Genomic DNA, 24,860 nt, shown 5'->3' on the forward strand with positions numbered 1-24,860 from the left:
GGTGTGTCATGACCATGGGGACACACTGTGACACCACTGTGTGACCGTTATGTTGCTATGATGAGAATGAGTCTTACGCCCTCTCAGAGAGCAGAGGAGATGATCAGAGTTTCCTAATCAAGCCTCGACTCTTCCACTGGCCATGGAAACACTCACTCACTCTTACTAAATCAATCCTTGACTGTTAATCTCAGCAGTCTTTACCTCCTACATGTCCTCACTCCTTCGAAGCTAGTTCGGGCAAAGTGCATCCCATGCTGTAGCCTACCCAGGTAGTGTTTCGCCGACTAGCAATACTGCATAATGAAACACGAGTGCTTCATTTATGCCATGGTGTTACGTTGCAACACTCAGCGACAGGGTATGCAAGGGTTGGAAACAACAAACTAGTCTTTGATTCGTGTGCGGACCGTACATCAAGGTCAGACCAAAAGCAGACCAGGCTGTACTGTATAGACAGAGGCTCTGTTCTAAAGACATAGATCAATCCCCATATAGTAACCACTACATACATACATACATACATACATACATACATACATACATACATACATACATACATACATACATACATACATACATACATACATACATATAATACAATACACACCATACATACCTAACGCAGATACCTGTACTACAGCTGCCTGAGAGGGACAACTGCATGGAAACTAACCCGCTCACACACAGCCCAGTCATTATTGGTATGTGCTGGAAACTCATACCTGTTGGTGCTGCTACTAAGTAAGCATCCAGGAATCAAAAATCGGCCACTGAACATTTACAGGCTCCACAGCATTGTGATCAACGCACTTCAGTGGCTTAGTGAGACATTGGTCTGTGTCTTACCTCCTGCCGAACAGTTTGAGGCCAGTGAAAGGTTTGCTTGGCCTTCGGCCCGCGTCCGGGTGCTCCTCGTCAGGTAAGAGGGAGGAGGGCAGGTCTGAGTTGGAAGAGGAGGCGGAGGTGGCCGTGACGGCATTCTGTCCGTCCCACAGGGAGCCCGGGTTTGAGTCGGACCCAGTCAGGCCAGGCCCTGCCCCCTGGTCACACGGTGGCTCCATGGCAGTCTCTCCGTCAGCCACTAACGCAGGTCCACTCCAGAGTAGGGGCTCAAAGTGCTCCAGGAGTCACAACGTCCACATGGCCGTAGCCGCAGCAAAAATGGCAACAACAGTAATTCTCTACCGGGCTTACCTCAGTCACTCCCACCTTCCTTAGACCAAACAAGATAACAGAGAAGAGAAAAGTCAGAGAGAGATGCTCAGGCTCCCAGGTCCTGATTAGCCTCCATGTGGAGTAAGCGTCCCATTCTGCCGGAGAGAGAGGTAATCCTTTGAGCCATGTCCTGTATTATTCTTTGTCTCTCCCCTCTGTTGCTCCCCTTCTCTTTCCCTCAAGTTCCAACAGCACACTTCCACCAGCACACGTCCTGCTGCAGATTTCAATCCCGGAGTCCTTGATCCATTGGCTTCAAGCAGAGGTTGCTTCTTAGGATTTGTTGTTTCCTTCATTCCTTTTTTCTCCCCTCTCCTCTGCTCCTTCTCTCACTTCACATCCCCCCTCCTTTGAGAACCTCTGTCTTCCGTTTCCCTGATCCCTCTGCTGTCCGTACTGCTCTCCCTGCTGCTCACGCTCAATTATGCACTCACACAGCTCCCTCTCTCAGGACTGCAACAGTCCAGGAAGTGTCAAATCCAGAAGAGGCACTCATAGGACCCCAAGATTAGGTGCCTATTCAGCTGCCTGCTTGTTTTTCCTGTCTTTCAGTGTGTAGCTTGTACTCTCCACTCGCTGCTCTCTCTCTTTCTCCCCCTCTCCCCTCCACTGGTGGTTCATTAGAAATACATGAGAGACAGGGACAAGGAGGGGGAGAAGGAGGAAAGCCCAGAACACTCCACCATAAGCCCTGTGTGGTGTGGGAGTACGACAAACTCCCTGTCACTGCTTGCCTGTCAGTGTGGAAGAGTGAGTATTGTGCTAGACACTTCCCACTGACACAGCCAGCCTGCTTGTTCTCGCTCAGTCGCCAAGTTGCTCCGCTTCACTCACAAAAATATCAGAGAGAGACAGATGTGGAGAGAATCTAGATGGACGGGGAGCGTGTGTGTGTGTGTGTGTGTGATGTCTATGTTCCATTTGTTGATCCAGTCGATTGCTCACTTTTTCTCTGTGTGGATAAGAGTTTCCAGCTTTGGCACCAAGAACTGCAGCATGTTCAGTTGCCAGCCTACTCAAACATTACATAAAGACGGATAGAAAGCCCACGCCATCCACTTGGTATGGCTTAAAACGCACACTATAGAGTGCAATGCGTCAACACTGCTGGGTTCAGCTGTTCATTTATCCATGCCCCCTAGTCAGCTGATAACTGATAGCACAAACTTTACTCTGTCTAATTAGAAAATGTCAACCGTGGCGTCTATGAAGTAACAGCCTCAGCTGGGGAGTCCTCTCTTCTCCCCCCCTCCCCGACACATTTATTGTCTTATCTTTATCTCATCTATGGTCAAAAAGTAATACAGACTCTCTCTCTCTCGCTCTTTGTCTTACACACAAATAGTGATTTTCCGCCTCTATTACATTAGCATCAGATTGAGATAACCGGAGGAAAGTGTCCACCCACCATCATGTATGGATATGAGTCACCTAAATGATCAGGCGAAGGAGACCCTGGACTGACGCCATCAGAGGATCCCTAAAACAGGCTCCTCGGTGTCTGCTGGGCAGAAAATAGTTGTCCTCAAATGGGAATATCTTTCAAATAAACCATGTTAGAAATAAGGTTTTCAGCAGACTCGCCATCGCTAAAAGGTGTATGTGCGGCTTCATACTTGGGGATCAAATCCACACCAAATGCCACGTCACAAACCAGTTGTTAGCTCCTCATCCTGCTCCCCTTTCTAATCAAGCGAATCAATCACCAGGTTTTTAGAGCGCCCTCTGCATCAATAATGCATCAGGCCACGAGGAGGAAGAGAGATGGGAGCATCACACAGACAGGGCTGGATACAGGACTCCAGTTAGTCCACCAGACGACCTATTAGTCACAAAACAACAGTGAGGAAAGATACACAATTCCTACAAGAGCCTCAAGCAACTACCACGTCACTAAGCCAGACATAGGCTACCAAGCAAGACCACGGTTGATGTTACCACTGCACATATGTTACTACATGTGCAATTGAGAGTTTTTGTGTCAATGCGAGTCACGCCATTGAGAGCTGGAGAAGAGGAACCTCACTGATAAGCAGCAACCCCCCCCAGCACTGGTCACACCAGGCACAGTCTCAGCCTAATGGACCACACTGCAGTTAACAGGATCAATTAGGAAGCGTTAGGTCCAGGATATGGGGTTCTGGAGTGCCTTCCTATCTGGGATCATGTCACGCCCCAATTACATTATGGGGGTGGGCTGTTTCTGTGGAGAGACCTTTCATCCCCTGTGATTCAAAAAGCAAGTGTCTTCTGTCCGTGTTGCAATCTCTTTATAACAAACATCACCGTAGGTCAATATCACTGCAATATTTTATAGTTGGTCGATATTTTATGACAGTGCATTCGGAAAGGATTAAAATGTATTAAATACATTTTTTCCTCAATCTACACACAATATCCCATAAATGACAAAAGTGAAAAAAGGTTTTGACATTTTTGTCAATTTATTAAAAATAAACAGAAATATTATTATTTACATAAGTATTCAGACCCTTTGCTGTGAGACTCGAAATTGAGCTCAGGTGCATCCTGTTTCCACTGATCATCCTTGAGAAGGTTCTATAACTTGGAGTCCACCTGCGGTAAATTCAATTGGACATGAAAACCTGCTCCAGAGCATCACTGGTAAAATCTTATCGAACTACGAGACAGCAGTCCTTTAGATTATAGAAGGATCTGTGATTGGGATCTCAGTAGATGTGGTTGGTTGGTCATTAGATTAGCTGACCAATGAGAGCATTAGTAAATGCCGTGTTTTTATAGGCAATAATAGAGGCTTACTCCATCATGGCTCGTTGGCCAAAGACTAGGGGGAAATTAATAGGATTTTTGTAGGGTTTTTGGATAAAACGCAGAAAATAAGGTCTGTGGTTAAGACAGGCTTAAAACATATTATACATTCTGTTCTGGGAGATAATCTTAATCAGCTAACGTCACTTTTTTGTGAATTTTTAAGAATTTAAGTAATCAAAACAAGCACATAAAGGCTTCATAATTCATAAAAAGATCCTGTTAACTGACGTCTCATAACCTCAGACCTTATTTTCGGTGTTCATCCCAAAAACCCATTCTTTCCCGAATTCATTTCCCCCATAGGAATGGCCAACGAACCAGAGGTAGAAAATGCCAACTCATTTCCGTTTTTTTAGGACTACAAGCTGGAGAGATCTATTAGTGGTTGGGACTGGGAGAAGGGACCAAACAGAGCTGCAATTCATGCAGAGGCTAGTATATCCCAGGGGGAGAGGGGGAGCATTGGAGGGGTAGTAGAGAGGTAGAGGTAGACTGGGACAGGACTCTATAGGTGAGGAGGAACAGCGGAATGTAGAGAAGCAGATTATTGGGGAGCACCAGGACCTGTGGGGTTGAGGGAGAAGGCCTCATACTGAGCACTGAGCAGACAACCTTTACTGTGCAGATTGAATAAAATCAGTATTTCCCACTTGAAACAGTCATCAGGCCACCGCATGGCTACAACATTGTGGCCATACAGTAAATACAAGGGGTGCAGAGTCCACAGACAGCAAAGTGGCTGATCTGTCAACAAGTAAATAGATAAGCATGACCGGGATTGGCAGGCCTCTATTTTTTAGGTCTATCTGAAAATTCCACATTCCTGGGCAGCTTAGGGCACTAGCAGCAGCATGGCCCCTCTAGCTGTCCTGTTGTCACTTTCTACTACCTTGACAGGAAGGAAGTGATGTCACCAGCGGGGGAGTTGTACTCACTTCACGACTGAACCGCGAACGGCAAGGTGCTTCCTGCTATTCTTCCATTCGCTTCTGTTTTGGTCCTATTTCTTTCCCTCAGAGGGGTATACTACAAAGCAGGATCAACTAGCTAACTTGCCTAAATATTTGGAAATAACTTTTTTATTTTTCAGAGAGACAAGCTTGAAATGGACATGGTCTGATTGACTTAACAACCAAAAATGCATTTCTATGTTTAGCTTATTTCTTGTAGTAGTTGTAGTTATTTCTGGCTGTTTATCGAAGTTAGTTGGCTAACTCATTGATCTTCCTTCTTAGTATACCCCTCAGCTGTGTTACATGTGGGAGAAGCATCCAAACAGCAACACACAGCATGGTTTCAACTGTCAAAAGTAGAGGACCCACAACAGCTCAAAGAGAATAGGAACTTCTATTCCAAGAAAGGAATAGGCACAGACAGAGAAAGCTTCACACTATAGGCCTACTGTATAAAATAGTGAATTCCCTCTATATTGCCTCTAGTTACGGAACACAATATTTGAGGCAGAAGGACATACAGTGAAGAGAACAGCAGTCATAGCACGGATGATGGATGACTGTGTGACTAAACAGAAACCCAGACAGTGAGACAGACGGATAAGCAGATGGAGATACGGTACAAAACAAGTAGAGGTTTAGGGCGCCACCCTGTGGGTATGTGGTGCAACGGAATTATCACCCCCCCAGGGGTGAATCAATGACCCACACTCCTGTACTAAGTAAATATCATGTGGATACATTGTTTGATGAGTGAAAAGCCTTCAGACAAAATGGGGATAATATAACCAAAAAAAGAGTGAATGTTACGATATACATCTTTTCTTTTTATAGAGAATTGTGCATCCAATTCAAATGAGCAGAAGTCAGATGTTGCATATATCAGATGTGGCAGAAATGAGAACTAAAAAATGCTAATTCTTCCAGAACAAGACAAATATCCAGACCTTGACTATTGCCCACTGTCATAGAAGCAGCATCATCCTGAAACAGCACAACTTCAGCATCTCATGACATTTAGCCTTCACCCGGGTTCATCCCAGTCAAATTTGCTGGCTAATGGACAACTTTCTAGAACGTTATACAGCTCTGTTTTATTTCATAAATGAATCCCATACTGGTCGATGGCCAAGATCTTTATAAGTGGACACACCAAAACTACATTTCTAAGTTTGACGCAACACAGAAAATAAACACCATCTTAGTGTTCAGCATCTATAACCCAAGTAAAACTTTAAGTAGTATACTCGTAGACATACTAAACTGAAAGTCCAATGGAACAAATCAAACCAAGAATATAGCGAAATGTTTCCATAGTCTAGGTTTCACACCACGTTCTAGCCATTAGTGGTTTGTGACCAAAATACCAAGAGAAGTAAAGAGCACACACCACTACCTGTGAGTGGGGACAAGCGGAGGGGTTGGAGGGACGTCCCACTTCCCCCGGTGACCCCACATATCCAGTCCTTTGTCCCCTCTCTGGCTTCCTTTGTGGTGGCTCACCAAAGAGCAGTCTTCCTTGTCCTGTCTAGCATTCCTGTCTCAGCCTGTCAGTCCCACAACACAAACCTGGCAACGAGTTACAGAGCTCCAGTCCAACTGACAACTGTGCTGACAACTGTGCGGTCTGTCTGTCGGTCTCTCAGGACTATCTTATTTCTCTCTTCCCCCCGTCCACTTCTGCTCACTTCCTGTTTCATGACTTCCTCATGGCTTGTGACATAAGCCAGTGAGTGTGAGAGATTGAGAGGGGGGAAGAAAGAAAGAGAGAGAGAGAGAGAGAGGGGGAGGAGAAAGTGAGCGAGAGGGGAAGAAAAAAACAGAGAGAATGTTAAAAACTGGCTAAAAATAAAACGGTCTATTTTTAGACAGCTGGAGGAGATTCCCCCTACCCCCAATGTTTATCTTTGATAGTTGATGGGGAGGGCAATGAGAAACATTCTACGGCATGTAGCAATAAAAAGTAAGGCCTTGAATCCTACACTACCTGTCATATCTACGGAGTTACAGTATGCCTAGACATTTGACCTTCACGGATTGGACAGTATCGCAATTGTAAAAGCTAACGGGCAGACAAGTTCAGTTGAATTTCACTTATTGCTGTACTACAACAATAAACAGTTGGAAGCGAGAGGACTGAGGAGAGATGTCTCCGTTTGTCTCCAAGCCTCCTCGATTTTGCTTGCATTCCTGGCTGATAGTGTAGCGCTGTGTGAGCAGAAAGGCGAGGAGCAGAGCAGACCGGGCTACTGCACAACCTTACACGTGAAAAGGGATTGCTGTAAAAGACAGCGGGAATAAGAGTATGTGAGTGCGAGATGGACAGAGACAGACAAACAGAAAAGATCGAAATAGAAAAGGAGGACGTGTGAGTGGCAGACACAGACGGAGAGGACATGCAGAATATAGAAAGAGAAAAAATGAAGACCGACATCTGTCATGGGGACCATCTGGTCTCTTATCTCTTCAGTCTGACATCAGAGTTAAGGCATCAGGCTGTCCCTGTCCCTTCTCATCATATAGATCAGGCCTGAGCCAAATACGCCCACCAGACGAGATCCGTCACCCGGCCAGCAGGTTAACAGTAGCCCGCGGTGGACATTTGAAATATATTTGTTTTATGTAGTCAAGTGAATGCCACTTAGGTCATCGATCCGTCGAGGTCATCGAGGTCATCGATCCGTGCGAGTAACATCCAATGTCCGCTTAAAGCGGTTGAGACGAAAAGAGTAGTTTGCCTCTGGGTTTTGAACGATTGGGGGTATAGCTACACTAAACAAAAATATAAAAACATAACATGCAACAATTTCAAAGATTTTACAGAGTTACAGTTCATATAAGGGAATCAATCAATTGAAATGAATTCATTAGTGCCCTAATCTATGGACTTCACATGACTGGGAATACAGATATGAATCTGTTAGTCAGAGATACCTTAAAAAAAAGGTAGGGGCGTGGATCAGAAAGCCAGTCAGTATCTGGTGTGACCACCATTTGCACTCATGCAGCGCGACACATCTCCTTTGTATAAAGTTGATCAGGCTGTTGATTGTGGTCTGTGGATTATTGTCCCACTCCTCTTCAATGGCTGTGCGAAGTTGCTGGATATTGGCGGGAACTGGAACACGCTGTCATTCACGTCGATCCAGAGTATCCCAACATGGTCAATGGGTGACATGTCTGGTGAATATGCAGGCCAAGCAATAACTGGGACTTTTTCAGCTTACAGGAATTGTGTACAGATTCTTGCGACATGGGACCGTGTATCATCGTGCTGAGGTGATGGCAGCGCTGGAATATCATGACAATGGGCCTCAGAATCTCATTACGGCATCTCGGTCCATTCAAATTGCCATCGATAAAATGCAATTGTGTTCGTTGTCCGTAGCTTATGCCTGCCCATACAATAACCCCACTGCCACCATGCGGCACTCTGTTCACAACGTTGACATCAGCAAACCGCTCCCCCACACGACGCCATACACGCTGTCTGCCATCTTCCCTGTCCAGTTGAAACCGGGATTCATCCGTGAAGAACACCCTTCTTTAACGTGCCAGTGGCCATCGAAGGTGAGATTTTGCCCACTGAAGAAGTTGGTTACGACGCTGAACTGCAGTCAGGTCAAGATCCTGGTGAGGACAACGAGCACACAGAGGAGCTTCCCGGAGACGGTTTCTGACAGTTCATCAGCTGTCCGGGTGGCTGGTCTCAGACAATCCCACAGGTGAAGAAGCCGAATGTGGAGTTCCTGGGATGGCATGGTTACACGTGGTCTGTGGTTGTGAGGCTAGTTGAGAGGCTGGTTGTACGTATTGCCAAATTCTGGAAAACAACATTGGTAGAGAAATGAACATTCAATTCTCTGGCAACAGCTCTGGTGTATATTCCTGCCGTCAGCATGCCAATTGCACACTCCCTCAAAACATCTGTGGCATTGTAGAGTGGCCTTTTATTGTCCCCAGCACAAGGTGAACCTGTGTAGTGATTGTGCTGTTTAATCAGCTTCTTGATATGCCACACCTGTCAGGTGGATCTTGGCAAAGTAGGAACGCTCACTAATAGGGATGTAATCAAAATGTGTGCAACATTTTTTGGGGAGAAATAAGGGACCTTATATTTCAGCTCATTAAACATTGGATCACCACTTCACATGTTGCGTTTTTATACTTTTGTTCAGTGTATATTATAGACGGTCTGTCACACGCTATTGTCAGCATGAAAGCTGCACAGTAGCTGTTCGTAACGTGTAGTTGTCCATGGCATAGCAACTGACCTAATCCCTTATTCTTGGAGCTTTCTACCACCAGACGTTACCATCAGAAATGTTGCATGGCGATGTGTTACGAAAGACCTTATGCCACTTCAACTGAAGTGTCAGAGCTGTTTAAGTGTGTGAAGCTCAGGGCTGCAGGATATTTATATGCCGGCTTCTTGAGAAACGCTGACTGAATTCGATAGGAGGTCAAAGTGAGGAACCATGAGATTGGTTAGCAGTCACATAGACGACAAAGAGATAGCTGCATTGAGCCAAGTGCCACTCAGACCCCTGAAAAGAAATAACAGTCTGAACTCTCTGACTCCCTCTCTGACTGTACGGTGCTGTGCATTCAAGCCCTACTGCCAGAGGGGTTTAGAAATGGATTGATTATTTGTTGTTGAGTCACTGGCCTTAGAGTCACATCAGGCTCGCTTGTATGTGAACTGACATTCTGCCATGTGCCACTTTTAGCTGTTTATCAAACCTCTCAAGACGAGACACGGTGTTCTGTTTTAGTTGAGTGGCTGTATGGTTCTGCTTTTAGTACAGTACAGAGCTAACTTCTCTTTGGGTTGATGCGGCAGTGCGTGGGAGGCAAAGTTCAGACTCACACTGCCACCAGGCTGATTTTAACACCGGCAAGGAATGCAGACATGTACATGGTGGTAGATATCACGTGTAATGAATCCCTTTGATCAAGTGTATTACGGGTGAAAGAAAATCCACCAACATTGCGAATTTACTGAATTAGTGCATCCAGCACACACACACACACACACACACACACACACACACACACACACACACACACACACACACACACACACACACACACACACACACACACACACACACACACACACACACACACACACACACACACACACACACACGTAGATGATCAAAGATGAGAGTAGATGGCCAGGGAAGGTGGAGTGATGCCTGTCCTGCAGGATGGCTCTACATTCTATTTCTCTGTACAGTCTCTTTGGTTAGCTAGACATGACACACGTGCGTTTTGGCCTAGACATTCATCTCTATTTGGCCAATTTCAGCCGACCAAAGGGTTCTGCTCTCAGTCTCTTATGTTCTCCTGATGAAAGAGAATCACTCTTCCTCCCCTTTCTAACCCACTCCATGTCTACCTGTCCCTCTCTCTCATTGTTGGCCCTGTGCATTTATACACAGATTCATTTAGTCTGAAAAAAAAAGATAAGGCCTTGAAGTACTTACAACCTACTCATTTTAGATGCACAGTGCATGTCTGGTTTAAAAGCACAGGTGACCATTGTCACTCAACAAATTAACACTTCAGGGCCACTTCAGGATATGTCATGTATTTCAAACAATATCCACTAGAGGGGATTGTATATCATCTCCACCCATGGTCACCAATTTTATGATAGAATAAGACCCTACATATGTGTCATCTTGTTTCCGAAAGGATCTTGTATAAAAATGTCCCATATTTTGTTGAATACGAAGGTCATGCTGCTAATCAATGTTCCATATTAGAACACTCCGAGCTCTCTTGTACTATTCCAATCAGCAAGAAATAAACTACACTCTGCCATACCCAAATCTTTCAATAGGCCTAGCTCATTACATTCCAGTTGCAGCCAAGTTACAATGACCTGCTGAAGCAGAACAAGCAGCAGACTTGTGAGCTGAACAAATCTGATAATCAGACCATCACCAAAAGGACCAGCAATTTCCAACATAGTTCATGGAAGAAAATAACGCATAGCCCTAAAACATGGCCGTGTGTAGCCTCCATTATTTTGGTCTAACACACCTCTCCTATTAGAAAGTGTCTTTTTCTGTCACCTGTGAAGGTCATTGGTGAAAGCCGAAATGTCAAGCTTTTAATAGATGCTTACATGTTTGTTTTTTTTAAGTGCGTTTTTAATGGTGAGCGAGCGCCGCAACTATTCCTTTTCAATGATCTTCCTGTCACACCCTCATCTCCAAGGTCACGAATAAACCATCCGCTTTGTCTGAGGCAGACTTCCGTCTCTCAGATTGGCAATTGCTTTTGCCTGTCAGCCTGACTCAGTCTCAGCAGGCATCTCAGCGTCCTGGGGCCCCTGCAAGCTGGGTCCTGATCGAAGGCCAGCGATCTGACCCAGCGGCACATTAACCTCCCACTGAGTCCAACACTTACTGTTATGTGACAACTTCTTCAGTGGCAGAGGGGACCAGAGAGACACAGCACCTTACTGAACACCACAGGTGCCAGTCTTAAATAAAGTGGTACATTACAAGTGGTGGGTAAGTATACTGTACGGCAGCTGAAAGAACATTATACAGAATAAGGAACTGGGTGGGATACGCAATGAAACTATGGCAGTAGAGAAATCTGCCGAGTCGGAGTAATACGGCACAATATCCCTGAGACTTTCTAATGAGGAGCCGAACCACAGCTGCTTCCTACCTGGGCACATAATGTCAAAGCTTCACATAGAAAGGACATTTTCCTAGAACAACGCAGAGCTTCCTAGTCCTGCAGAAGAAAAAAAATACTATAAAAGAGAACTTGTAAAAACAGATGGATTCATCCTTTATTGATCCCCTCGTGGAGGAGGGGAAACGAGACAACGACCGATTTCTGTTTGAAGAGTGAAACGGTCTCAAACTTAAGTCAACGCTTCATGTTCCAAATCTTTTAAGTTTCCTCAACCGCTCTCAACCAGCCAAACCTACAGAACCAGTATAAAGCTTGGAGGTTGTAGATCTGGATGTGCTGCTACATTCCCACATATTCCTTGGGGTTCTTACAACGATTAAGACTTGTCCTAAACACAGTCAATAACCCCCATAAGACAGCGCTTCAGCGCAGTTACAGCAGCCGCCTGTGATTCATCTGCCATTAGAACAGAACTGAGACGGATGCCCAGAAAAATCAGGTTCATTGGTAGAAAAACATGGTAAACTTGCTAGGACAACGCTTCATTTAATTCACTGTAGTCTAATCCTGAGAGCAGAGAAAGATACTGTGGCTGTTCCACTAAAGTCAGTTGTTCTGAGATTATTTCTCCGTAGTGTAATCACTGTACTGACAATACAAAAACATCCCCTCAAGGTAAACCTGGACCTCTGCCAAGAATGGGTGTTCTGTGTGTGGGCACCCTTCAGCAGCTAGGCCTTTTTTCCTCTCTCCGCTCACCTATCCAAATGAGTTGTGCCGTCGAAACTGAAGCCCACTCAGCAGTGGAGTTGGAGAGTGTGCTCTTTCTTTCCTTCCTTCCTTTCCCTTCCCTTCTGGTTTCATTTCAGGCAGCATAGGATAGGGTGGTCATACAGTATAACTGACATGTTCTTATACACAGTTGGCCAGCAGGTATCTTTAGGACAGGGGCTTGAGACCATTAGGTGTGATATTAAAGTTTTCCCAAATGCAGAGGGAGTCCCAGGATCCTTACCTTAGTGATGAGCTTTGAGGGCACTATGATGTTGAACGCTGAGCTGTAGTCAATGAATAGCATTCTCACATAGATGTTCCTTTTATCTAGGTGGGAAAGGGCAGTGTGGAGTGCAGTAGAGATTGCATCATCTGTGGATCTGTTGGAGCGGTATGCAAATTGGAGTTGGTCTAGGGTTTCTGGGATAATGGTGTTGATGTGAGCCATGACCAGCCTTTCAAAGCACTTCATGGCTACAGACTTCGGTGCTACGGGTCGGTAGTCATTTAGGCAGGTTACCTTAGTGTTCTTGGGCACAGGGACTATGGTGGTGTGCTTGAAACATGTTGGTATTACAGACTCGGACAGGGAGAAGTTGAAACAGTCGGTGAAGACACTTGCCAGTTGGTCAGCGCATGCTCAGAGTACATGTCCAGGTAATCCGTCTGGCCCTGCGGCCTTGTGAATGTTTACCTGTTTAAAGGTCTTACTCACATCGGCTACAAAGAACGTGATCACACAGTTGTCTGGAACAGCTGATGCTCTCATGCATGTTTCAGTGTTACTTTCCTCGAAACGAGAATAGAAGTCATTTAGCTCGTCTGGTAGGCTCGTGTCACTGGGCAGCTCGCGGCTGTGCTTCCGTTTGTGGTCTGTAAAAGTTTGCAAGCCCTGCCACATCCAATGAGCATCAGAGACAGTGTAGTATGAGTCCTGTATTGACGCTTTGCCTGTTTGATGGTTTGTCGGAGGGCATAGCAGGATTTCACATAAACTTCCGGGTTAGAGTCCCACTCCTTGAAAGCGGCAGCTCTACCCTTTAGCTCAGAGCGAATGTTGCCTGTAATCCATGGCTTCTGGTTGGAGTATGTATGTACAGTCACTGTGGGGACAACGTCATCGATGCACTTATTGATGAAGCCAGTGACTGATGTGGTGTACTCCTCAATGCCATCGGAAGAATGCCGGAAAACAGTCCTGTAGCTTAGCATCTGCTTCATCTGACCACTTTTTTATTGACCGAGTCACTGGTGCTTCCTGCTTTAGTTTTTGCTTGTAAGCAGGAATCAGGAGGATAGAATTATGGTCAGATTTGCCAAATATAGGGTGAGGGAGAGCTTTGTACGTGTCTCTGTGTGTGGAGTAAAGGTGGTCTAGATTTTTTCCCCCTCTGGTTGCACATTTCACATGCTAATAGAAATTCGGTAAAACTGATTTATGTTTCCCTGCAATAAAGTCCCCGGCCACTAGGAACGCCGCCTCTGGATAAGCGTTTTCCTGTTTGCTTATAGAGCTCATTGAGTGCGGTCTTAGTGCCAGCATTGGTTTGTGGTGGTAAATAGACAGCTACAAAGAATATAGATGAAAACTCTTGGTAAATGGAGTGGTCTAGAGCTTATCATGAGATACTCTACCTCAGGCGAGCAAAACCTAGAGTCTTCCTAAAATTTGGTGCATCAGCTGTTGTTTACAAATATACATAGACCGTCACCCCTTGTCTTACCAGAGGCTGCTGTTCTATCCTGCTGAAAAGGGTAAAACCCAACAGCTGTATGTTATTCATGTCGTTGTTCTGCCACGACTTGGTGAAACATAAGATATTACAGTTTTTAATGTCCTTTTGGTAGGAAATATACATGCTTGTAGTTCGTCTATTTTATTATCCAATGATTGTACTTTGGCCAATAGCACCAATGATAAAGGCAGATTACACACTCGCCGTCGGATCCTTACAAGGCACCCAGACATACATCCCTGATATCTCTGTCTCTTTCTACTGCGAATGACGGGGATGAGGGCCTTGTCGGTTGTCTGGAGTCAGTAAATCCTTTGCGTCCAACTCGTTAAAGAAAATCTTCCTCCAGTACAGGGTGAGTAATCGCTGTCCTGATATCTAGAAGCTCTTTTCGGTCATAAGAGACGGTGGCAGAAAAATTATGTACAAAATAAGTTACAAATAACTCGACAAAAACCCACACAATAGCACAATTGGTTAGGGGACCGTAAAATGGCAGCCATCTCCTCCGGCACCATTATCATAGCTAGACCTATAGAATAACTGCTGCACTGGATGCGATGTACTGCACTGAATGCTGCTAGACTACATCTACATTCAGAGCCGAATTTCGGCCAGAGATGTGCCAACAGTCAACGGTCAATTATCAGTTGCCAGGTAACATCAATAACAACATTTAACATAATCCACATGATCAGAGAACACACTCTCTCCCTCTATCACATTTTTCTTGTTCATTTGAATGTTGATTCCCCATGGAGAAGCGCTACACTTCCCCCACACATTATTTACATTACAAATAAACCATGTTGAACATCACATCACCTTTTTGTTCAACAGTAAAGCGTTGGAGAGGGCAGCACATGCTCTCTTAGCAGCTATTGAAAGGTGCAGAGGAAGCAAGAAGGAAATGGAAGGCCACATTGGCAGACCAGTTTGTCTCAATTAACGAACGCCCACAACCATTATCTTCTGGTGAGCCTTATACCACTCTGAAGCCCATTGGTAGTGCCTACTTTGGTGGTCCATATACATTTAGTCTTCTAGTCTTCTTTTGCCTCGATATTTCTCAGTCTCCGTTTCTCTTCCTGAGGAAGCTGAGCTGTAACTCAGCTGGTGTTACAGCTCAGACATATCTCACTGTTAACACAGGAAATGAGAGGCCAGTCAGTGAGTCCAAATTGAGTTGCTCAGTCTCTTCCTCTGCTTGTCGTTATTTGCACCCTGTCAAATTCTCACCCAGACACACTTTCACCCTCTTCACATATGCTGCTACTCTGTTTATTATCTATCCTGATTTCCTAGTCACTTTTAACCCTACCTACATGTACATTTAACATAATTTACCTCTACCTCGTACCCCCTCAAACCCCCGCACATTGACTCGGTACTGATACTGCTTGTATATAGCCTCGTTATTGTTATTTTATTATGTTACTATTTCCTTTTTTAATTTAGCCACTTAATTACTCTGCAATGTTGGTGAAAGGCTCGTACGTAAGCATTTCACAGTAAAGTCTGCACTTGTTGTATCAGGTGCATATGACAGATGCAATTGGATTAGATTGCAAGGTGCATTGATTGCTTAGGCGCGTCATGACAACCGGACATCCTTTCATTGTCAGCTGTCATTTCCTTTTCAATTGTAGGAATCCACTCTTTTTTCTTTCTTCTGTTACTTTCTTTCCGTGTGCGTGTGTGTTTCAGTGTGCGTGTTTCTGCGTGCGTGTTTCTGCGTGCGTGTTTCTGTCTGTGCATGTGCAGGTGTCTTTGTGTACCCTATCATTATTTCCTCCCACTTCAATTCCTTGGTTAAGGTAACTATGTGTCCTCATAAGATGAGAGAGGAAACATAATTATCCAACAACTGTGGAGAGAGATGTGGCCCTTCTCAGCTGTTGCAGAGAGCGCAGTATTATTTTCCTTTATTAGCTGGTTGGTCTGCCATATGTGACAACGGCTTCAAATGAAATCCCAAGTTCAAGAACAACGGAGGCACTCCGAATTTTTTTTTTTTTTTAAGAAAGAGAGAAAACGATGTCACCTCATTTCATCTTTGGCCAGGCAGTCTAAACGCGTTTTCGGCAGTCATGGCTTCACCAGAGCAACCATTACGCATCTGATGAAGGCATAACTGCGGAAAGGCAGGAGTCTACACCCGGACAAAAATAAAAAAGTTGAAATGAGGTGACGTCGTTCTGTCTGTTTTGTAAAAGCTTTTTGGAGTGCTGCCGTTTCCCAATGTTCTTGATTGCATTTCAAACTGCAGTATTTTATTTGAAAACTTGACCATGGGAAGAGATAGAAGGGATATTGGATTCACCAGATCCAGGTAGGATTGCTGAAGAAGAGGTAGATCTAAACAAATTGTGTGGAGTGTTCATTTTCACATAGCATTGCTCTCCTTGACTTCATACGTCAGCGAATTCAACACAAAAGCATACAAATTTAACCGCCCGACATTTTAAACCACACATAATAAAGCATTATTTAAAATATCATTGATGAGGTAAAGTCTGGGAGCGGCTGGCCTGAATACTCTCACATACCAACCTATCTAGTCCACAGAAAACAAAGCTCTGGCCTGAGTTGAGTCATTCATGATGAGGTTGAGATGCTTTTGTTTCCACAGAGCAGTGTTTCCCAACCCTGGACAAGCATACCTGATTCCACTTGTCAACTAAATCATCAAGCCCTCATTGAGTTGAATGAGGTATTTGTCAAGAGCTACAACGAAACTGTGTACTGTTGGGGGTGCTCGAGGACCAGGGTTGGGAAACACTGCCATAGAGCAGGTATTGATTTTGAGCTGCTTGAACAGACAATGGCCTGTTTAACCTCTGTAGAGAGGAAAATACTTCAATATTATTACCGTGTTAACTGGTCCTTTATGGCTGCAGACACTTCCTTGGAAAACCAGATTACTTGACTGTAAGAAATAATAAATGACACCCACAGACAGGGCAGTCTTTGTAGAATCAGACAATTCAGAGCCCTGGCAGAGTAAAGTAGGCCACCGGAACCTTTCAGTGTTGTGCATTGAGTTGTGAGAGAGTCATGGTCAGAGAACAAAAACCTGGCGTGGTCAGAGATACGTGACATACGTACCTCTGTCTAGCCCACACCTATTTGTCCGACAAAGTTCTTTTGTTGTTTAAATAGAAATGTTCCATGTTAGTAATGGTGTGCAGCATAATAAATCACAAGTCATTTGCTAAATCTACACCTGCATTGCTTGCCGTTTGGGGGTTTAAGGCTGGGTTTCTGTACAGCACTTTGAGATATCAGCTGATGTAACAAGGGCTTTATAAATACATTTGATTTGATTTAAAATGCGGGTAATTACAAGTAACTCTCTGGAGAGGAGGGTTTTACGATCAGCATCCATTAGTGTCAGGGGTCGATGGGGCGTCCAGACGGGACAGTTTGTTCCCTTCATTAAAGGGGCTGTAGCCCTGCATCTCCCTCCATCAAACCACAAACAACCTTAACCAGAGAGTGTCAACAGAGCCGTAAGGACCTACCTTATAGGCATACGACCCAGAGACAGAGGACCTTAAATGAGCTGAAATTAGCCTCGTCTGTTTGTTCAGTGTCAATACAGCCTTTCAAATTAGATTTGGTGTCAACACTGAGTGTCCCAATGTCAATGACAGGGATGACAATTTCCTTCATCTTTATAACATGCAAAGACTCAGGAAAGGAGTACAAAGGGTATTATCAATTTTTCTGAGAGGCCTGGTGGCTTTAATGTCATTATGCATTTCAATAGGACGTGTGGTGCACGTCGTCGTGCAGGCTTTACAGAGGGAGGCACAGCTGGTGCTGGCTCATTTCAGTAAGGATGGATCTGGTCCGGTATTGGATGCGTATCATCTACGTAGGTCTCCACAGAATGCAATATATCATCGGTCTCACTGATTAAACAATCGCATCGGTTTTCATCCCTGAATCATCCGCAGGGCCGGTTGCACCAGTTGGGTGTAAAAAAAAAAAAGTTGTTCTTAAACGTTAGGTCGGGCGTAGCTACGGGATGAGAATTTATACCTGTTGTACCAACCAAAAATAAGATTAGTCGATTGAAGACCGGCGTAGGCAATGCACGTGCGCGAGATTGGATGCTTCATTATTATGGTTGCTAGGCAGTGCCCATTACTAGGCTGTTACCTTCCTCGTGGCAGCTCTAAAAACTTTGCAAGGGACGCCCCATCGCTTTCGCAAAACCCACCATCTGATGCATGTTTTCTGAGCCACAACTGGGTGGATCTATCAATAATTATTGTGGGAATGAATGTCACAGAATGATGAAAACAATGTAGACTAATGCCATTGCAGGCATTTATCATATTGCTGCTTATTGAAACTCCCAAAGTCATCCAACCGTTTTAAAAAGTTTAAAGCAATATCCGTGTGGAGTCAACTATCATTTCAGCACCGTTATGATTGGGACAGCGTTATCGCTCTGCTTTGAGACAAGGGTGGGGACATCTTGATAAATCAATCAATGTCAGATTTTTTGTTTTGATATTTGGTTCCAATTAGGCTGGGGAAACATTAGCCAAATTGAGGTGAGTGGTCATGATGATAATCTTTCGTCTAGTTTGCTCGTCTAGCAGTGTCATCAGAACATTTTGCTAGCATGTTATGTAGTCTAGCATAACAGGTGGATTATTTTGCTCCTCTCGGGTAGTAGCCTAGGCTATCTCCTGCCAGAGATTCACTGAAACAAAATCACATTGATTGATTATCAGAAATCAAGGAACTTCTGACAATCAATTAATGCAATTTTGTTTCACTGAATCCCCGTCAGGGTATTTGATCTCTGGCTGGGCAAATTAGTGGGCGGTGGCAGCTCATCTATGAGTTTGTTAATATCTAAATCAGACACATTTGGCATGCTATAATGTAGCATAAATCAAGCGTATTCTTTTGCTATTGACTCACGCATAGGCCACTCGAAAAAGCCTGCGGAGGTTGTGATATATGAACACGAAACTCACACCCTTTTGAAAATATAGATTTATATTACTGTCTGTGCATATCATGAAAGAAGACAATCGCAGGCGTAGCTCATAGAACAGCTGGTGCAACAGGTATAATGTTTTTGTACGGCATAAAGCACATTTTACATCAGATGTAGAGTTTACAACCCACTTGTGGAACAGGCTTGATGTGTTGGTGATCTGATCTAAAGCACAGGATAAGATCAACCTTATCCTGAACACCAGAAACAACATTCTGCGAGGAAATGGAATTAGAAATCTCTACCTTAATCTGTTGCTCCCTTTTCTCCTCAAAAAAAATCCAAAACAGTCCGCACAGTTGATTTGCATATACAGTAAGATCACCAAAGCTCTCCTCCAACAGACAATATTGTATGCCACAGGTTCCCTCTATTTAGTTTCAAATTGAAGGGATGAACCTGTAACCTCTCAGTCATCCTTTACCCTTTCTTACACTGCATGGCACCATTTATTTACCAGGTTAATCCCATTTAGATGAAATGGGTTTCTTTCCATTTGTCTGGTGGCCTAAAAACTAGGACTAATTCATCCTAGTATAAAGATTGTGAGAGAAATTGGGACTTCAAATTTGCTGCCATTTGTTAATGTGTTCATTTGATAACTTTTCGATTTCCCACCGTTTTAATCTGCTGGATCAAAGAACATGCACCTGTCTGAGTCTGTGAGCCTGCTTCAAATAACAAACTATAACAATTCAGTATTCAGACAGCGGAATGCCTGGCGGTCCAAAAGACCAGGACTGTTACTATAAATCAGGGGTTGGAACTGAGATTATTTTCCAATCGTTTCGTTCTGAACAGAACCATAATTTTTATTTGTTCCATTCCACTGTTCTGACAAGCAAAATAAAGTTCTGAAAAGGTTCTGACCCCCCAAAAAGTTATGGTTTATATCATTCCTTCCTAAATCTCTGAAATATATATATTTTGACATTTGGCTCAACATTAAATTACTTCACCATGCTATTGCGCGGCCAAGCTATACAGTTCATTACATGCATTGGACAGACAAGTATAGGGTGCGAGACGCAACTGACATTTTGCTTGTGGGAGAGAACAAAGGAGGGTGGAGGAGGTGACTTGGCTTGGAGCACTGGGCATCTTGTTATGGCATAATTATACCTACGCAGGAGCGGCTTCTATGAAGGAACTTTTAATGTCTTTGAACTTCCGAGAGTTGGCTTAACGTTGGACCAGAGCTAGCTAGCTAACAAGCGTTTGTGTGCAGAGCAGCACTAGAATTAAAATAAAACACGTCTTATCTTTTTGTAGTTAATAAATCTACTGTAAAACGTGATAACTTTATTAAATTAAAATAAGTTAATCCATTCTTCTCTAAAAATCTCTCTAATTTCTGAATCCCACTTGTATCATCAGTAAGCTACAGTAGCCTATGCTTCGGAGTGGAATGGGCAGGTATATAGCCTACACACGCACTGGAAAAGATTTTCAGCTGGCAGGTAGACACTAGAATATGCTTCCGAGTAACAGAGTGAGGACTTTGCATAGGCGCTTTGTTGTGTTTTTGTTTTTTTGTGGGACTGGGAAAAAATGCCAGGAACATAAAAGAGCATTATTAACCAGTTCCCATGCTTTTAAAAATAATGGTTCTGTTCCGGAACAGTGTAGATTACTTCATTCTCAGTTCTGATTCTGTTCCTCTAAAAAAAAATATTTTCTGGTTTTCAGATCTGTTCCCTGAACTGGTTCCAACCCCTGTTATAAATCTGAAACACTATCTGGACAGCATTGAAAGCTTTTCCCTTAGTTAGTATAACAATAGGACAGACCTAGTGACAAATCATTCACCTTAGGTTGAGCAATACAGTGAGCTCATGTGAGAGAAAATTACAGACATACAAATGTATAAACTATCTCAACTAACCTGTACCCCCGCACATTGACTTGTTATTGTTATGTCATTTTATTGTGTTACTTTTTATTTTTTACTTTAGTTTATTTAGTAAATATTTTCTTAACTCTATTTCTTGAACTGCATTTTTGGATAAGGGATTGCAAGTAAGCATTTCACTATTCGGCGCAAGTGACAAATAAAATTGTATTTGATTTGATTTAGAACATCATACCCACCCAAAAATGCTAAACTCCCCTGTTATTGTAATGGTGAGAAGTTAGCGTGTCTTGGGGGTTTGATATTTGTGCGTCTAACTTTCTCATTACTTATCCGTAATCATGGTAGCATCCACATTAATGTAGAAACATATTCTATTCTTATTTACAATAAAAGTGACTCCAAAATCAAACAACACATTATTTACCATTAATTTCTATTGGGCACAAAATGATCTGAAACACAACCAAAACAAACAGCAAAAGTATCTAACAAATGTGTAGTCTCAAGCTTGATGTAATCATTGAGTGATATGAATATGGGACCAAATACTTAACTTTTAACTACTTTAATACACAAGTGAATTTCTCCCAATACTTTTGGTCCCCTAAAATGGGGGGACTATGTACAAAAAGTGCTTTAATTTCTAAACGGTTCACCAAATATGGAAGAAAATACCCTCAAATTAAAGCTGACAGTCTGCACGTTAACCTCATAGTCTTTGCATCATTTCAAATCCAAAGTGCTGGAGTACAGATTCAAAACAACAGAGATCACTGTACATTGTGTATCACAAATTTCAGCTTTTCACAAAATCTACAATACTAATTTAATCAAAAACAAAACCAAAAAGGTAGTTATCATTACTATGCAATTATACAACAGCTTTGGTGAATACTCATCCTGATAGGAGACTGAGGGGGGGCACATCATTTCTTAGAATGGATGCACATAACATTCCGCATTAACTTATCGCCTTAACTGTCCCCCTGCTGCAGTTGCTGTCTGAATCTGATAACATCTGAATCACACATGAGATCACTACCGCAGGCCTTGTTGTTTGAGTCGCTATATTGACGCTCTTAGTCACAGACACCGAGGAAAGCGATGGCTGATCTGTGTTTATGTAGCCAGACTGACATGGCCTCAGCCTCACTCATTGCCAGGCCAGCCTTAACCATCCAGCATCATCAGGCCTCTATGGACCAGCCAGTCAGCCAGTGGATGCAGCCAGCCCAGGGCTCTGCTCACTAAGCCCCTTTTGTAAGTGCCTCTTACTTATAATGGGAGAAAAAAAACTCCTGATCCCTTGCTGCTCTCCTTCCGTTACATAAGAGCCACGAACACATCACAGCATCCGCTGGCAGTGACAGACTCTCAATAACCAACACCCAGGGACCAGAGTCGCATCACTCTACACAGCCTGCACAGAAAAAGAGTCCCTCAAATCCTTATATAAAATGAAAAAGATGGAATGTGAGTCAGTCAGGGGCACAGACAATTTGGCCATCCTCTACAATCAAACTACAAACAGTTGGGATTGTGGAGGCAAAACTACACTACCGGGTCTCATTTGCAAACCAAATATTTTGTATGAAGTGGTCTACTGGATATTATACAGTGACAGATTATGCGCTTATGCTCTATATCAGTCAAAATCCTGTACTGTAGCCAAATCCTATTTTTTTATGTTTAGCTTTGGTGAACGAACACTCTCAACCCTGCCCCCCCAACCTCTATTGAGGGAAAATGTACTTACGATGACTGAGATATGTGGTTGTCCCACCTAGCTATTTTAAGATGAATGCACTAACTATAAATTGCTCTGGAAAAGAGTGTATGCTAAATGCCTAACATGTAAAAATGTAACAGAGTGTGGTAGTAATGTCTGTGTGAATGTTTAAGAAAACATGTCCACGGGTCATGTGTAAGGGGTCATGGTCAAAGGTCATTCTGTGAATCACTGCCTCATGACCAAAGACAAGTTGCTTGCTTTGTCATGTCATTCACTTGCACAGCACACTGAGTTGCAACATACAGGGTCAGGAAACAGTCAATAGCCTGTTGGCAGCCAGCCAAATGTACAATACTACAAACCAGCTGAAATAGCCCAGATTCTAATAAACAGGATAGGTATTTAATCGCTCAGCAATTAATGGGGTGAGGTCTATGTTATGATGAGGAGGACACAGAAGTATGTTTCTTGATATCCCCATTCATGACATGAATGAGCATGTATTTACTATACTCCATAGGACATCAGCAGGTACTTTTAGTAAGAATGATACCCATCAGGGTAAATGACAGATGTGATATTGCTTTTGCTATAAGATGCTAATAGTGGATAATGTAGCCTAATGATACCTTTAATGTAGGCCTATCTAGTTGATGAAGAACCATATTGAAATGGAGTGTCAGCTCACATGAACACATGTTGTCTTGCCTACAAATAGGCTACAGTAGCTGCCACACTAAGGGGTGCATTATCAGGTGAGATAGTGACGGCTGCAGGTGATGTTTACTTTCACAAGTTGCAATTGAGAAAACTTCAGACATTTGGGTAGCCAGTTGAAGTAGTTATATGAAATATCGTGCGGGGTTGGGATAGGAAGTGGGGATAAATGCAAAATGTACTACCTGTATGATACCTGTTTCCTAATCGTGTGGAAGCAGGTATCCGCTGTCAATGCCCCCGCACCTTCCAACCGCGTTGACACTTTTCCTGGACAATCTCCCGTCTTGAAGACTGGACAAGGTGATACCATTTCGGGCAGGAAAACGTCCTCCTCCTCAGCCAGTTCTTCTAAGGTTGGTGGCACCATTATCGCCGTGGGTGAATCCGTAGAGCTATGGACGATACGGGTTATACGGTCCCCGGTATCCGGTGCCTCAGCCATCGACACCGTGCTGTGTAGTAACTCTGGAGCGCCGCAACCTAAAAAAAAAAAAAAAAGTAGCTTGTTTCCAACACTGGAAGTCAAAAGCAAAACTATGACTCGTCTTGTAATGTGACAAATATGCTTACAGATACTGACTTTGTTAGGCAGAATATGGTTGTAGTCGCCAGTATTCACGAGAAGAAGGAAATCCTGTAGGTTTACAGGGTCGTCGCTAGTTACCACAGCTACAAAATCAAACCCCGCCTATTTTTGCAGAATAACTGCAGTGTATTGCAGCTGAACTGCAGTTATACAGCACTGTAACTGCAGTTACACTGCAAAATTACTGCAGTAAAAAAAACGGTGTTAGTTTTTGCAGCATACTATAGTTATAGTGCACTCTGACTGCAATCTTTTTTTCATAATGGACATGACCAAATTCACATAGAACTGTGTGTAGGTAGATCTGCCATTCTCATTGAAAGCAAGTCTAAGAAGCTGTAGATCTGTTCTATGTGCTCTATTTCTATGCTTCCAGCTTTTACTTTCTGTTTTGTACACCAGCTTCAAACAGCTGAAAATACAATATTTTTGGCTATTGAAAATATATTTCACTGCAGTTTAGATGGTACAAGACTCTCTACATTTGCTATGCTGGTTTGTCACATAAACTGTAATTGGTCAAACATTTTTACATCCAGGAAATCCTGGAGTCTTTACATCCACAGTGCGATTTCAACAGATTTGTACTTTTTTGGTGTCAAATTAATGAATAATTGTGTTTCGTTAAATTGAAGTAACAACATTCCAACCTTGCTTAGCATTATGTAGTACAATTGTGGCATGATTTAAATATTTGTATCAGTTTGCATCAGTTTCAATGGGGGACTTAGAAGGCAAACCTCCGATTCCACTATTGTTGCTCATGCTTATGTTGTTCACAACACACTGGTTTCTCCCCTAACT

The 24,860-nt window shown here is 43.4% G+C and overlaps 1 protein-coding gene across 6 annotated transcripts in view; it reads right to left on the minus strand.

Moving 5' to 3' along the window:
• Positions 1 to 24,158, minus strand: part of LOC112249011 (diacylglycerol kinase zeta) — a 121,442-nt gene extending 97,284 nt beyond the window's left edge. For 2 of the 6 annotated variants that reach the window (XM_024418580.2, XM_024418577.2), the window contains exons 1-2: positions 24,051 to 24,158; positions 23,653 to 23,950 (exon numbers count right to left, since the gene is read on the minus strand). In XM_024418580.2, the coding sequence (XP_024274348.1) occupies positions 23,653 to 23,912 (260 nt within the window). In that variant the 5' untranslated portion in view covers positions 23,913 to 23,950; positions 24,051 to 24,158. Of the gene's footprint in view, positions 1 to 849; positions 1,689 to 6,360; positions 6,657 to 23,652; positions 23,951 to 24,040 lie in introns of those variants that run through there. The other 4 variants (XM_024418578.2, XM_024418581.2, XM_024418579.2 and 1 more) reach the window with 4 other exon arrangements.
• Positions 24,159 to 24,860: the final 702 nt, after the last annotated feature.

The sequence above is a fragment of the Oncorhynchus tshawytscha genome, linkage group LG04 (genome assembly GCF_018296145.1).
Source record: "Oncorhynchus tshawytscha isolate Ot180627B linkage group LG04, Otsh_v2.0, whole genome shotgun sequence".
NCBI classification, from domain to species: domain Eukaryota; kingdom Metazoa; phylum Chordata; class Actinopteri; order Salmoniformes; family Salmonidae; genus Oncorhynchus; species Oncorhynchus tshawytscha.